Genomic DNA, 16,919 nt, shown 5'->3' on the forward strand with positions numbered 1-16,919 from the left:
CTCAACCAACGTAGAAAATGTCATAAAAAAGAGCGAACATCCCGTTTAATAGTTTTCCATGCTATTCTAAATTACAGTATGTTACTATATTACCAGCTCCCTGCTGGATCTGTGTCTCTGCACTGGCAGCGCTCTTTATGGAAAGTGATACTTTATTTTACACACTGTAGTTAACTATTTCTTTTTTTTTTGTTTCCTCTGTAGAAAAAGTAATGGGAGACGACCGTCCTTTTGTGTGCAGCGCCCCGGGCTGCGGACAGGTAAGAGACACTGTTCACTTCTTTCTATTTGTAGTTTTTGTTTGTGATTGATGAAGAGGGTCCTTGTCTGTTGTGCTTCCCACAGGCTTAGTAACCATTCACATTGCTCAGAAATTATGAAACGGACCGGTCACCTGGTCAAATTGGGCAGTTTTTGCCCTTATCCCATTCCCGCCATATGATACCCTAGTTATGGACCTTAACCCCTCCCCCTGAGTCATGTGAGCCACTCCCCCTTGGAAAGACTCCCCCTGAGTCATGTGAGCCACCACTCCCCCTTGGTAAAGACCATAAAATTAGCACAAAATAAATCTCATACCTCTAGTAGGCAGATTTATAAAAAAAATAAACCTTTAATACTGAGGGGAGTGGTGGGAATAAAATAAGAGCAGAATCAGCCCACTGTTGCCCTAGTGACAGGTCCACGTTAATAAAGGGACAGTATTATCAGTATTGTTAATATACCGTAGGTGCGGCATGTCCAGCCATTCATCACTTTTCCCTGCTGCAGCATTAAACGTAGGTTCTGTTCACATCTCCATAGTTCATTGCTATTGTTCTCCTCATATATAATATGAGTCCGCGACAGAACATCCATTGTTTAATCAGGTGAAAGTGACATTTGTTAAGACCATTCTTTTAATCCCGGATGTAATCTTGTCCTCAAATGAGCTTCCATTGATGAGATGTTGTTTGGTATAGGTGATGTATATACTTTTTTAACTACTTCTGGACTGCCCAAAAACTAGATAAACATCCAGGCAGTCCACTCTTTACTCCGTACTGACATGCTAAAATCTTGGTGCATTATAAGCAGTTGGTGAGCCGACTGTCAGACACAGCCAGACTCCCCATAGGGTAGACAAACCATGTTTATTACCATAATTACCTTCTCGATCTTTGTATACAAAGCACTGCTCTAGTGCTTGTATATACAGTCAGAAGCACTCTGGACTCTGCTGGGTTTTACGAGGCCCGGTCAGATCTGCTATGGAACCAAGAAGCTGAATTTCCCCTGCAACTGGATATAATATACCTGACTACCTGCCTGTTCTGCTCTGTGATGATCTGTTCCGGTTCACAGTGGTCATGGACAGCTCCTACCGGCGATTCTGCCACTTCCTATGAAGTCATGTCGACATCAGCTTCGTTTCTTCTGCTCTGCTGTGTTGACGGGGGATCACTACCAACAGCATGCTGATTGACAGCTATCTAACTGCAAGGAGCTAGCTGTCAATCAGCATGACGTCAGCAGAGAGGAAGTGATAGAGCTGCTCTTTTGATGAGTGGTCAATGGAAGTATGGGAATCACCAGCAGGAACGGTCCATGACCACTCTGAACTGGACAGTCGTCATAGGACTGGTAGGTAGATGGCAACTACCTGCTGTTAAGTTCTTAGCCCCATAGTCATAAAAGAAAACAAAGTCCTGGATAGCCCTTTTAAGTAACTTTTAGCTTTGAGCTTCTTAATATCTATCTACATTTACAGATTCATACTAGCCATACTAGCCATATCGAGTGGCCAGACCTGTGTCTTGTGTGATTGGTGTGGATCACTCTTAGTAGTCATACGAGGCCTGTATAGCCTGGCTGATGTCGGAGCAGCCCCAGGAGGCTGTGTTCAGATGAGCCGTACTACAGTAGCGGCTAATTTCTTTTCATTGCGTCAGTGATCTGTGTATTCAGTCCCCTGGAATTAGCGATGGAATTTCCATGGCGGAGCTCCCGGCGCCCACCATTATTGTGCAGGAGACCTGGTGAAGGGACCTCCGTGCCGTTGTTTTCAGGATATGTTTGGCTCCCTGCGGTCGGACTCCCACCTGTCAGAATGCTATGACGTATGCTAGCAATATAATGGGAATAGTCCTTTACAGTGTCTCTGTATTGATTACCTGGCTAGTTTTTGTAGCGCTGTTGGAAATGACACCTAACATTACTGTCGAGTTTTGATTTATACAAGATTTTCATTATCTTGGTCTGTAAATATTAATAATCTTTATTTTTATATAGCGCTAACATATTCCACAGCGCTTTACAATTTGCACACATCATCATCGCTGTCCCCAATGGGGCTCACAATCTAAATTATTTTCTATATTTTATAAAAAGAATCTGTCGCCAGGTTTTTCCTGCCCCATCTCCGATCCGCCTAAAGTAGGGGCAGAGATCCTGATTCTAATGCTGGGTCACTTATTGATGTTATTGCTGTAGTTTTCATAAAACACTAGGGTTTTTTTCTGCTGCAGCTCTGCTAGTCCTCTTGGTGATGAGCTCCCACTAAGATGTCCTTGGTAATTATGAACTGCGGCTATCCCTGCCCTGCCATATCTGATTGGCAGTTTTCTGCCTTTTACAGTACAAGCAGACAGCTGTCAATCAATGGTGGGGCGCAAGGTTAGGCTGAGCTCATCACTGAGAGGACCAGCAGAGCTGCAGCAGGTAAATCGGTGATTTTATCAAAAGTGCAACAAGAGCCCAGTAGAGGACGCACCACTAGAGTCAGGGTCTCTGTCTCTACTTTATGATTTCCTCAGATTCATAAGCATAACCAACAGATACTTTTCAAACACACATATATATATTTATTTACTTTTATGCATGCCTTATGTATAATTTTCTCTTATGATTGGACTGTAGCAGTGAGTATGTGTATATACATTTTCTACCATAAGAATCTGAGTGCTTTACCAGCATCTTGGTGGTGCCCAACAATGTATTTCTTCAGGATCCCAGCTCTCCTCTAGTACACGGTGGATATAACACCTGTTCTATAGAGATTAGAGATAGCTATTATTACTCTAATGTATACATGTTTTTTTTTTTTGTTAGAAAACAATATATTTTTGTTGGGTTTATACTGGCTGCGCGGCAGGATAAAGTGTAGGTAAATCCAATAAACTATATCTGCGGGTGCAGGCGCTGAAGATGGGTGAACGTTTTGGAATTTTCGCTACCTCCCGCCTGGTTCATCGCAGAACATTCTGATCATTTGTCCCTTGAGGAGGGCAGTGTTGGATAGAGATATAAACATCTTATGGTTGCTAGGTCTCTTCTTGCTGTTATTTTTGGACTTGGCTCTCCGATCACCAGCAAATTCGCAGCTGAGAACTGAAAAGCAATCCTACCTCAGTCAACCCGTGTCTACAACAGCCCTTAGTCCCCTCCTGTGTGTCCTACACCAGCATTTCCACCATATCCATAAATATGTGCAATGTATAAATGTTCATCAATGTCCCTAATTAGATTTCTAATCCTCTAAAGTGAGGATAAATTCAATCTTTGCATTTCCTAGAATGTAATCTGTAAATTGTAGAACAGAATAAAGGGTGGGGTTCCTTACAAACCCTAATGCAAAAAATTGCAAAGTATAGTTCTAAAAAAAAACTTTTAAGCCCTTGTAGTTATGAATGTGTTAATGAAACTAAATAAGATTGCACAATTATTTCTATAAAATCAGGGTTTGCATGCTATGAAATGAGCCGGACACAACCACGTCTTATGAACGGTGCAATACACAGGATTTTGTTTTCTTTTTATTTAACTTGGTATTATCTTTTCCAAGCATAACCGTGGTTTAATGGACTGTATGGCACCAAAGTGACTAGACAGCGTCAGGCAATTGCCAGGATTTTCACCTCCATCATCAATGACCTCAATGAGTTTCGTGTTTTCTGAGATGTGCTTTGTTTTTTTTAAGGAACGAAAAGGAAAATTGGTTTAAAAAAAAAAAAAAGAAAGAAAATCCTCCTGGTGCTTAAAGGGAATCTGTCGTTAATGTATTGCCACCTAATCTGAGCGCTGCATATTGTACAGACTGAGCCCCTGATTCCAGCAGTGGGATGCTTGCTGCACTTTTGTTACAATTACTGTTTTATCTGCAGCAGATCTGTCAGTTCTCTGTATGCTGAGCCCTATATAGCCCCGACCATGCCATTGATTGTCCGCTTTCTGCCTATGCACAGTGTACACAGAAAGCTGCCATTCAGTAGTATGCGCTGGGTTATACAGAGCTCAGCATACAGAGAACTGAAATCAGGGTCTCTGCCCCCACATCATATTGCTCTCAGGTTACATAGCAAAGACCTTCTAACAGAGATTCCCTTTAACAACCTCTAGCTCAGTTTATATCATTTATCGCCTTAATATATAATTTATCACCTTTTAGAGTGCACACTCGTTTATAGGTGTCTGTAGTCTCTTCATAGAGCATATCTCTTCGCCTGCCAATGTGTGCAGCAGTTCTGATTGCACATTATATAGGACAATTATAAACATTTTTGTAATATAATCTTTCTATATCTAGTTATTATTTTTTAATCATGCATGGTAGACCTTTTTGCAATCATGATCGAAAAAAGCCATTCTTTCCATTCTAGTTACAGGTACACGTGCATCTCACAAAATTAGAATATCATCAAAAAGTTAATTTATTTCAGTTCTTCAATACAAATAGTGAAACTCCTATATTATATAGAGTCATTACACACAGAGTGATCTATTTCAAGTGTTTATTTTTGTTAATCTTGATGATTATGGCTTACAGCCAATGAAAACCCAAAAGTCATCATCTTAGTATCTATCTACTGTATAATTGTTTAAGGGTCACTTCCGTCTGTCTGTCACGGAAATCCCACGTCGCTGATTGGTCGCAGCCCACATAGTAGTATACAGCCCTGCCCACATAGTAGTATACAGCAGAGCCCACATAGTAGTGTATAGCCCTGCCCACATAGTAGTATACAGCAGAGCCCACATAGTAGTGTATAGCCCTGCCCACATAGTAGTATACAGCAGAGCCCACATAGTAGTGTATAGCCCTGCCCACATAGTAGTATACAGCAGAGCCCACATAGTAGTGTATAGCACAGCCCACATAGTAGTATACAGCACAGCCCATACAGTAGTATACAGCACAGCCCACATAGTAGTATACAGCAGAGCCCATATTTCTCCTCCCCCCCCCCCCTAGAATGGCCCCACAGTCCAGTAAAAAAAAAAAAAAAACACTCCTCACCTCCCCTCGTGCCTGCGGTGCTCCTGTCTCCTGTCTCGGCGGCTACCGCTGCACTGCCTGGGACACAGTGAGTGCGCACTCAACCGCAGTGTCAGAGGCAGAGCGGGGAATGATGGGAGAGGGAGCGTCTGGTGACGCTCTCTCCTCCATCATTGCATTCAACTGTACCGGCGTCATAGTACAGTTGACTAAGCGGTACTTCCGTCATTGTCTGTCTGTAACGGAAATCCCGCGTTGCTGATTGGTTGCAGCCGGCCGCGACCAATCAGCGACGGGCACAGTCCCGCAGCGAATTCGCCCTTCGCTACTCCCATCCAGTCAGTGCCCCCTTCCTACTCCCCAGTAAGTGCCCCTATAGCGGTTTAGCAGTCTGTTAAACGGACTGCGTTACACCATGGTGTAACGCAGTCTGTTAACGCTGCTATTAACCCTGTGTGACCAACTTTTTACTATTGATGCTGCCTATGCTAATGTTAAAAATAAAAAAATAAAAAAAAATCATTATATTCTCACCTTCCGGCGCCTTTCCCGCTCCTCGCGACTCTCCGGTCCCAAGAATGCATTGCGGCAATGACCGGACATGACGCAGCGGTCTCGCGAGATGATGACTTAGCGGTCTCGCGAGATGATGATGTAGTGGTCTCGCGAGACCACTACATCATCACATGTTATTGCCGCAATGCATTCTTGGGACCGGAACATCGCGAGGAGCATCGCTAAACGCCTGGGCTGGATCTGGGGGCTGTATATAACGATTTTTTATTTTAATTCTTTTTTTTTAACAGGGATATGGTGCCCACATTCTTATATACTACGTGGGCTGTGTTATATACTGCATGGGCTGTGTTATATACTGTGTGGCGTGTGTTATATACTACATCTCTGTTATATACTATGTGGGCTGTGTTATATACTATGTGGCTGTGTTATATACTATGGCTGTGTTATATACTATGTGGCTGTGTTATATACTACGTGGCTATGCAATATACTACGTGGCTGGGCAATATACTACTTGGCTGTGCTATATTCTACCTGGCCTGTTATATACTTCGTGGCCTGTGTTATTTACTACGTGGGCTGTATTATATAGTACGTGGGCTGTATTATATGGTATGTGGGCTGTATTATATGGTACGTGGGCTGTGTTATATACTGCGTGGGCTGTGTTATATACTGCGTGGGCTGTGCTATATACTACTATACATATTCTAGAATACCCGATGCGTTAGAATCGGGCCACCATCTAGTTTTAGAATAATTGACAAAAACACCTGCAAAGGCTTTCTAAGCATTTAAGGTCCCTTACTCTGTTTCAGTAGCTCCACAATCATGAGGAAAACCGATGACGTGACAGCTGTCCAGAAGGCAGTCATTGACACACTCCACAAGGAGGGTAAGCCACAAAAGGTCATTGCTAAAGAAGCTGGCTGTTCAGAGTGCTGTATCCAAGCATATTAATGGAAAGCTGAGTGAAAAGTGTGGTAGAAAAAGGTGCACAAGCAACCGGGGTAACAGCAGCCTTGACAGGATTAAGAAAAGGCCATTCAAAACTTTGGGGGAGATTCACAAGGAGTGGACTGCTGCTAGTCATTGCTTCAAGAGCCGGCTCACACAGACGTATCCAGGACATGGGCTACAAGTGTCGCATTCCTTGTGTCAAGCCACTCATGATCGATAGACAAAGTCAGAAGCGTCTTACCTGGGCCAAGGAGAAAAAGAACTGGACTGTTGCTCAGTGGTCCAAGGTGTTTTCAGATGAAAGTAAATTTTGCATTTCATTTGAAAATCAAGGTCCCAGAGTCTGGAGGAAGAGTGGAGAGGCCACAATCCAAGCTGCTTGAGGTCTAGTGTGAAGTTTCCATAATCAGTGATGGTTTGGGGCGCAATGTCATCTGCTGGTGTAGGTCCACTGTGTTTTATCAAGACCAAAGTCAGCGCAGCTGTCTACCAGGAAATTTTAGAGCACTTCATGATTCCCTCTGCCGACAAGCTTTTTGGAGATGGAAGTTTCATTCTTCAGCAGGACTTGGCACCTGTCCACACTGCCAAAAGTACCAATACCTGGTTTACAAACAACAGTATCACTGTGCTTGATTGGTCAGCAAACTCATCTGACCTTAACCCCATAGAGAATCTATGGGGTATTGTCAAGAGGAAGATGAGAGACAACAGACCCAACAATGCAGACGAGCTGAAGGCTGCTATCAAAGCAACCTGGGCTTCCATAACACCTCAGCATTGCCACAGACTGATCGCATCCATGCCACACTGCATTGATGCAGTAATTGATGCACAAAGAATCCCAACCAATTAAGGAGTTGTTTTTCACTGAGCATACATTTCAGTAGGCCAACATTTTGGATTTTAATGTCATTTTTCAAGCTGGTGTTCTAAAGTATTCTTATTTACTGAGATAACTTTGGGGTTTTCGTTGGCTGTAAACCATAATCATCAACATTAACAGAAATAAACACTTGAAATAGATCATTCTGTGTGTAATGATTGAGTTTCACTTTTTCGATTGAACAACTGAAATAAATTAACTTTTTGATGATCTAATTTTGTGAGAAGCACCTGTATATAGACTTGTCCAAAAATCTTCTGAGATCGAGTGGAGCGACATAGAAGCTATTTATTGATCTCAGTAGCAGACAACTGCAGAAAAATGCCCCTAGTGGCGGCTACTAAGATTGATACTTTTTGTATGTAGGTTCTAGCCATTTGAGCCCCATAGAAAGAACAGAGATCCAGAGGATCCTCTTCTAGGACTTCTCCCAAGAGCATACAAAAATTGTCCAAATGCAGTGTATGTGATGAAAGCAATAGTGAATAGCTATATCCCTTGTTGCTCCATCACTTAGCCCTTGTTTTCTTGCTTGCAGCAGTGATATGCCAGTGTGCACATGTGACCGCTCGAGCCGATCGCTGACGTCATTGGTCTTGTACTGTGCGTCCCGGAGGTGGGTGATTGGCTGCAGCAGTCGTGTGTCACTGACAAGTAGTTGCTGCAGGGGATATAGGTTTTTTTTTTTGTTTAGTTTTTAATTATCTTTGGACCCCATTCAGTAGTTACAAATTGCCACCACCACTCAATATACAAGGACCAAAGATGGCTACCTTTTTCTTTTATGGCCCTTTCCAACTCCAAAGGATGTTTTTTGTCTATATTGATTAAAGGGAATCTGTCACCCCATTTTAGGCCTATAAGCTAAGGCCACCGCCATCAGGGGCTTATCTACAGCATTCTGTAATGCATTCTGTAATGCTGTAGATAAGCCCCCGATGTAACGTGAAAGATAAGAAAAACAAGTTAGATTATACTCACCCAGGGGGCGGTCCAGAACGGTCCAGTCCGATGGGCGTCGCGGTCCAGCGCCTCCCATCTTCATACGATGTCGTCCTCTTCTTTGCTTCTTGTCGCGGCTCCGGCGCAGGCGTACTTAGCCCTGTTGAGGAGCAAAGTAGTGCAGTGAGCAAGTGCCGGGAAAGGTCAGAGAGGCCAAGCGCCTGCGCAATGCAGTACTTTACGCTGCCCTCAACAGGGCAGACAAAGTACGCCTGCGCAGGAGCCGTGACAAGAAGCAAGGAAGAGGACGACATCATATGAAGATGGGAGGCGCCCCGGACCGCGACACTCATCGGACCGGACCGTACTGGACCGCCCCGGGTGAGTATAATCAAACTTGTTTTTCTTATCTTTCAGGTTACATCGGGGGCTTATCTACAGCATTACAGAATGCATTATAGAATGCTGTAGATAAGCCCCTGATGGCGGCGGCCTTGGCTTATAGGCCTAAAATGGGGTGACCGATTCCCTTTAAGGTTGTCCCCATGTGACTTCCAAAAGCTTCAATCAAGTTTTTTTTTCATGATTGCAGAAGTCTGCACATAGGATGGCGGAGTGACTTTTATCAGTCATTTTTTTACTTTGTTTGTATAAAATATCCTTTTTAATGTTGGGCTGGTCACAGCGACCTACACTGGAGAGCCAATATAGATGGGAACATTAATAGTAAACCTTGAATGAAATAAGTACAAACTGTACAAATAACTGGAGAGAACAGACCCCATAACCTGTTACTGTGTCGAGGGGCCACCTTGGATGAATCCAATCACTGCGCTGTAAAACCTGGAGGAGACTCATAATTCCACCACATTACCAGAGACATCTGAAGTTTCCACTTCTAAGAAATACTATTAAATCTTTCTAACTTTTTCACCTTGTGCTCCAAATAACACCCCTAACAGGGGCCCTTGTCCTAATATCCGCTCTTCTGGCCGAAACCAATCACTGAGATCATAACTCATGGGAATTGCCCTTAATGTATTTTCACCAGACAAACCCTTTATCACCAGTCCAAAAGCTTGGTGATAGCTTGTTAATCGGTGGGAGTCTGACTGCTGGGCCCGCTCCGATCAGCAGCAGGGGTGGCTTTTTATCCCCATTAGAATAGTCAGTGCACATGTCCGGCCGTGCACTCGACACTGCCGGCAGCACCTAGAGAATGAATGGAGTCACAATCAGACATCCGACTGGCAGCGGGATTTAGTAACTGGGATAAAAGTTCTCTGTTCTGCCAGTAAACTCTGATCCCAGCAGTCGGACACTCACCAACCTGTAAGTTCTCAGTTATGCTGTGGAAAGTGTTTAAAAAAAAAAGGCCTATATCGCCAGCCAGACTTGTGCAAAGGAAAGTTGAGAATGTGTGTATGGCAACCAATCAAGTTGTAATTTTTAATTACCACTGTAAATAATGACCGAAGCACTAGAAGACACTTTATTTAAGCAGAGGAAAAAAAATCAGGTAAGTGAGAGCTATTGTGAATTGTCCTACTGTGCTGGATCACATACATTGTGCCGTCACCTAGGGCATGACCCGTCCTAGATTGTGCTGTGGGGTGCGGTGTGGTGTCACGTCCCCCAGGCCGAACACTCACTGATCATCCTGCTGTAGACTCCTGAAAGGACACTTCAGAATAGATAAGTAAGAATAGTTTACATGCTCTTACCGGGCAACAGACTCTTCGCTCCATGGCTGGCGACATTGACCTCATTGCTTTGAGGCAGGTTTAGTCGTCTCTAGTCTTGCGGGGCCACAAGCATTTCCAACCCCTGGGATTTCTCCAGGAAAGATGGTCACAACCCTTTTAAAAACAGTGTTACTATGCAATAAAGTGATAAAATGTTGAAAAGATCTGCTATCATTTTCATTGTTGGGGATCTCATCTCTGGGACCTCACCAATATTGTAAATAAAAGGGCAACAGATCTAATCCAGCACTACACCCTCTTGTCAGTCATTCCCCACACAGTGGTGCCCACCTGTGCACTGTCCAAGGGGAACTGCAGCACAGGGGCACCACAACCCCGCGCAGGTGATTGGGGTCTACCACAGCTCCCCAGGGGATGCCGCTGTGCAGGGAAAAATGGGGGGCAGGGGTGAGGGCCTCACACCTCCTTCCCCATGATCAGTAGTAGCCATATACTGTCAGTTTCAGAGAGGAATACCGTATTAAAGGGGTGGCCCCACAATTGAAAGTTACTCATTTTCCATAGGGAAAGAGAATTTGCTATTCACCGTTGGTCTAACTGCAGCAACCTCCAGTGATCCCGATATCCGGCTTGTACAGAGGAGCGCATTCGCGACCTCCGCTCTGTTTGTTGATTATGGGACTGCCAGTGAAAGCTGAATACTCCTTTGGAAGTGAATCTGTCAACAGGTTTTTGCTGTGTAATCTGAAGACAGCCGGAGATAGAGGCTGAGGCACAGAATTCAGGGATGTGTCACTGGTCACAGTGCTGCTGTTGGTTACTAACTGTGAAGTATATATCATCACTTAGGCCGGTTTCACATTTGCTGTTGTGTCCGCAGCGTTTCTATCGCATACATCCGCATGCGTCTTGATTTCCTATCTTTAACATTGTAGATGCAGGTGCATGCGTTCGCCTGCGTTTGCTTACGCACGCGTTTTTTCGCGATGTGTAGCGGGGCACGGCTAACGCACCATGTTGGAATTTTTGAGGGGGCAAATTTCCGCCAAATATGCGCAGGCATGCGCATGCTGGTGAGTGCTTTAAAAAACGCATTACTGTCTATGGGAACGCATGCGTACTCATGTCTTTGCGTACTTCAGACTGCGCATGTCCAGAAACTGATTTAGATATGCTCAATGAGACACGCCCTCCTGGAAATATCAAACACATGCAAAAACCGCATGCAAACACTGCGTTTTTTTGCCGTCATGCGTAAGCTGATGCGGATAAAAAATGCTGCGTTATCATGCATTTGCAGGCGTTTTTGTTTGCGGACGATACGCTGCGGACTCAACCGCAAATGTGAAACCAGCCTAAGAGAGTATCATTGCTGAACTACACTAGTCCAGCTACGCCCCCTCCCGTGATAAGAAGCTCACTGTCTATTGGCTATGTGCACTGAGACTGATGGGGCGGGGTTAGCTGTGGTGTGGGTTGGGTTAGCTGTGGTGTGGGTTGGGTTACCTGTGGTGTGGGCAGGGTTAGCTGTGATGTGGGCGGGGTTAGCTTTATCAGCTCCGCTTCGTTTTAAAGGGAACCTGGCACCACTTTTTTGGGATATCATGTAAAAGTATCTTTCAAGTGTCACCTATGCATTATACCAGTACTTTTGATACCCCTTGACTTCTCACCTTTGATCCATAAATACCGTTTATACAACCCCTGGCAAAAATTATGGAATCGCCGGCCATAATTTTTTCCCTATGCTTGGTTAAAAAATATAACCATTACTGACTACCACATTTTTTGTTCTTGATTTCTTTCAGTGTGAAATGACTTTAGTTTTGTGCGATGTCTGTGATCTGCTTTTTTACTACAAAATTAAACAACTGAATGAACATCCTCCAAGGCTGGTGATTCCATAATTTTTGCCAGGGTTTGTATTCCTCCCGTGGTATAAATCTGCTCTGTCCAGTCCGATGGACGGAGCTTATTGTCCGTCTCCACCCCCCCTCCTCAGCTCGCTGCATGTATTATTTTCTGTGAATTTCACAGCTCACGTACAGTTACCGCACGTGCGCATTCAAATGGCCTCTCGCGCATGCACAGTATGCTTTGCGCATGCGCCGGCATACACCATTAGGTTTTATGGCCCGGAAGTATTGCGATGCAAATTGTGTGTTTCCTCACGCCAGAAGTCTGTCAAAAGTTCTGCACATTACACCGGGCTATAGAACGTAATGGCGTATGCTGGAGCATGCGCAATATTGATTTTATGCTTTTGCCCACAGTTGGGCAAAGCATACTGAGCATGCGCGAGAGGACATTTGAATGCGCACGCGCTGAAACTCTATGCGAATGCAGGAATTACCCGTAAGAAATGCGTAGAGCAAGCCAGGAGGGGGGGGAGAGACTGACAATAAGTCCCACCCATCGGACCGGACCGAGCAGATTTACATACACCACGGTAGGAATATAAACGGTATTTATGGATCATAGGTGGGGAGTTGAGGGGTATCAAAAGTACTGGTATAATGCATAGGGGACACTAAATTGAAAGATAATTTTACATGATGTCCCAAAAAAGTGGTGACAGAGTCCCTTTAAATCCAAAAGCTCTTACTGGGTCATAATGGCGGCACCCAGTAATCTAAGTGATACATCGTTGGAATCAGGGTCTCTTTGCCTAAATTTGGGTATGTGCACACGTTGTGGATTAGCCTCAGGAATTTTTTGGGTGGATTCTGCATCTCTTGGCAGAAAAAGCAGGTGAGGATTTACTGCGGACTTCTTGTTTTTTACCCTATTTTTACCCTATTTCTATAATGGAATGGGTACAAAAATGCTGCAGATCCGTACAAAAGAAGTGACATGCTACTTCTTTCTCCTTCGCCTCATTGGGGGACACAGACAGTGGATGTATGCTGCTGCCACTAGGAGGCTGACACTAAGTGATACAAAAAAGTTAGCTCCTCCCCTGCAGCATATACCTTCCTGCTGGCTACCAGTTCTTGCTTAGTATCTGTAGGAGGCGCATGGGTCTGGTTCAGACCCCATCGTTTTTATTTTTTACTTTTTTTTTTCTTTTGATCCGGACAGACTTTACTATCAGGGAAGGTCACCCCTTTTTTCTCTGCGATCTCGTCATCCTGACAAGTCTTCGGAGCTAGACGCTCTGTTTTTTCAGACCTTTTTCCTTTTTACCATCAAGGCACGGTTGTCCTCAGGCCATCCCCGTCCCTTGTTACCATGGTGGTATTGTATTCCCAATGTTACAAGGGCATCGTTCTTCCCTCATCTCTTTCGGCACCAGTCCATAAAACGGGAGGGATGGGTTCTTCATATTCTGGAAGAAGTGAGTGCTCTGAGTAGGTATGTATCGTGCACGGCGTCCATCGGAAGGTTGGACACCTTATTTGGGCTTCGTGACGGTCAGAGGAAGGCTTCCTGATGGTTACAGGAAGGGTTTAGCCATTTCATCGGCCATGTTAGCCTGGTGGATTCGTTACACCATCCAGGAGTCCTTCCGGGTTACACGTCAGCCTAACTCCACTCCACTCTGTCGATCGAGGTTTCTTGGGCTCTTGGCACCAGGCGTCGGTAAAGCACGCCTGCAAGCTTGCGGGTTCGTCCAGTCCGCATGCATTCTTGAAGCATTATAATTCCCAGCCTTCTGCAAATGTGAGTCTGGGCAGGCCGACTCTGCAGGCCACGGTGGCGCTCTTGTAAGTAGCGGTTACACAGGGCCTGATCTGATGTTGTACCCACCCAGGGACTGCTTTGGGACGTCCCACGGTCTGTGTCCCTCAATGAGGCGAAGGAGAAATAGGGATTTTTGTGTACTCACCGTAAAATCTTTTTCTCCGAGCCATTCATTGGGGTACACAGCTCCCACCCTGTTATTAGCTTCTGCTTGTTTTATAGTTTGACATGCTATACTCTCATATTTAATGCTATACTTTGTTGTTATTGATCTCCTACTGCTTTTGCACTGAACTGGTTAGCTGAGAGCCAGCAGGAAGGTATATGCTGCAGGGGAGGAGCTAACTTTTTTTGTATCACTTAGTGTCAGCCTCCTATTGGCAGCAGCATACACCCAAGGTCTGTGTCCCCCAATGAATGGCTCGGAGAAAAGGATTTTACGGTGAGTACACAAAAATCCCTATTTTAATCTGCAGAGTTTCCGTGTGGAATTTTCCGCACCATTAGCACAGCATTTTTTTTTTTACATTGATTTACATTGTACTGTAAATCACTTGTGGATCTGCAGCGTTTCTGCACGGTAAAAAATGATGCGGATCCGCAGGAAATCCGCAACGTGTGCACATACCCTTATGCTGCTCTGAGGAAAAACCTGGGGACAGATTCCCTTTAAGGCAATGTCTACTTGCATAATCTAGTAGAATTCAGCAAGTACAAAAATACAAAATTTTTAGAATGGGTGTTTCATTTACAAGTCAAGAATGTGTAACCACAAAAGCTGCATAATGGGCTTATTCCACATATCTCAGATTCCTTCTCCTACAAACCCTCTACATTTGCACTTTTTTAGTATTGCGTCTGTCACATTGCGAGTTTCACACGTACATGTTATGCGACTTTTGCTCGCAGCCCGGGGCTGTAGGAAGCACAGTCATGTCACCACATACAGTGCAGAATTCGGCCAGGAGTTGGATTCTTTATCAAACTGACAAGCTGCTCGTTGTGTATATTCCTCGGCTCCCCCAACATGTCGCGTGTAGGAGGAAACATCCAGGTGCGCTGTCCGTCATGCGCCTGCTCTGCGCCCTTCTCTTATCAGGCTGAGGTGACAATATTTTTAGCATGTGTATGTTTTAACAGCGCCGGTATCTGACCTTTTCCTCTACATCTCAGGTTACACTGTCTGTTGATTCTGCTCAAAGATCACAAAAAGGGAATTAGAATTTGTTTTCTCTGACAAAATTCCAATGGGGGGAAAAGAGGGCTCATTTGTGCACTTTCTCCTGCACGGAGATTGCCTGTGTACACTAACCACTTACTACATGGCGACAGCTACCAGCTTGTATCTCTATTGTTCTTACTGATGGACCACCACTTACAGTGGCCATTTTAGAATAAAACAAACACGTCCTCCTTAGACCTCAAAGGAGCGTTGTTTCTGTCCATGTTCTGTCTGTGTGGACTTTAGGCTGTACATGGACCAAGTCCGAGCCTCCTCCGGATCAAGGACCACCGTGTAGTCACCGCTCCAAACCTGCCCCTTGTTACTTGATTGCAACTTCCAGGTGGAGGCTGCTATGACCTACATTGGTGAGAAGGTGACAATCATGCCAGTAGGGTTGGTATGGGAGCACTACCTGATCTGGACGCCTCTGTGTCATGTACTCACAGCCTGTGGGATTCTGAAACGGGATCATGTTTTAGAAACATCAGTTTATATAGTAAGGTATGGTTGCGGTTTAGGGGCAAAAAATTGCTGACCGGTTCCCATTAAAAAGTGACTTCAGTCAATTAAAATCTTAATTTTCAGATTAAACATCCTAACCCTTTAGCGGCCCATCACGCATATGTACGTCATGGAGCGGGTCAGTATGTGCAGAGCAGACTCAGGATTTGAGCCCACCCCACACAAGGCAGATGCCGCCTGTGTTACACAGCCTGCATTCACCTCAAACAGCAGCGACTGGGCTAGCTCCAGCTATTATTCCCTTACATGCCGCTCTGAAACACTGAGCTGCCCACTTCCACCACGGCTTCTCTTCTGGGCTCTCATCAGTCACCCCACCGTGCAATCGCAGGATGAGGATTTGTTGCCAGGGTCCTACTGTAGCTGCAATGTTGGCTGGGCTTCATTCATATATGGCTTTTACTACATACTACCATAGCTATTGTGGTAATTCACTCACGTGGCGGCACAAAGAGGTAGGAAAAATGGGAACGCTTTCTCTTTAAGTCATGGTTTATTGTCAGTCAGCATAAACCAACCCATGGGAACAAAACTCAGCCTTTCTGGCTAAAACAGGAACACAATAACAAATGGAAAACAAAAATGTTGCAACGCAGACCGTGTTCATGGAAAACACAAAATTGTCTGGGTGACCCTAAACTTTTGAACGTTGGTGTGTATATGTGTGGTGCATGTGTATATGTGCATGTTTTTATACTGTGTGTGTGTGTGTGTGTGTGTGTGTGTGTGTGTGTGTGTGTGTGTGTGTGTATGTATATATATATATATATATTTTCATAATATTTGCCATATTGCAGTATATAGAATAAGCACTCAAATGGCCGCAGGTTACAAGTTCACTATAAGCATTAATAACACACACAAAAAAATTTTCTTTATAAAAAAAAAAAAAAAATCTAATTACCCAATGAAAAATGTAGACATTTAAATATATTTGGTATAACCATGGTCCTAAATGTCCGATCTAACAAAGCATGAAGTTGTTTAAGGCTGTGTGCACACGATGAGGATTTGCTGCAATGTTATTCAAAGGCAAAAAAAAAGCTGTGCGGAATTGCTGCGGATTTCAAAGAAGTGCATGTCACTTCTTTTGTGCGGATCTGCAGCGTTTCTGCACCCCCTTCATGTTAAAAATCCACAGTGGCAAAAACCGCTGAAAATCCGCATCAATTCCGCATAAAAACTGCGGCAAATCCGCGGCTGCGGATTCTGCCAGGA

General features: G+C 44.4%; 1 protein-coding gene across 4 annotated transcripts in view; it reads left to right on the forward strand.

Annotated features, from left to right (window-relative positions):
• The window catches only part of LOC143816956 (cyclic AMP-dependent transcription factor ATF-7-like), a 112,190-nt gene that overhangs the window by 62,078 nt on the left and 33,193 nt on the right, over positions 1–16,919 (forward strand). For all 4 annotated transcript variants that reach the window (XR_013224032.1, XM_077297962.1, XM_077297965.1 and 1 more), the window contains exon 2: positions 205–260. Coding sequence is in view for 3 of the 4 variants with exons in the window: in XM_077297962.1 (XP_077154077.1) it covers positions 213–260 (48 nt within the window). In the remaining variant the exon portion in view is untranslated. The remainder of the gene's footprint in view (positions 1–204; positions 261–16,919) is intronic.

The sequence above is a fragment of the Ranitomeya variabilis genome, chromosome 3 (genome assembly GCF_051348905.1).
Source record: "Ranitomeya variabilis isolate aRanVar5 chromosome 3, aRanVar5.hap1, whole genome shotgun sequence".
NCBI classification, from domain to species: domain Eukaryota; kingdom Metazoa; phylum Chordata; class Amphibia; order Anura; family Dendrobatidae; genus Ranitomeya; species Ranitomeya variabilis.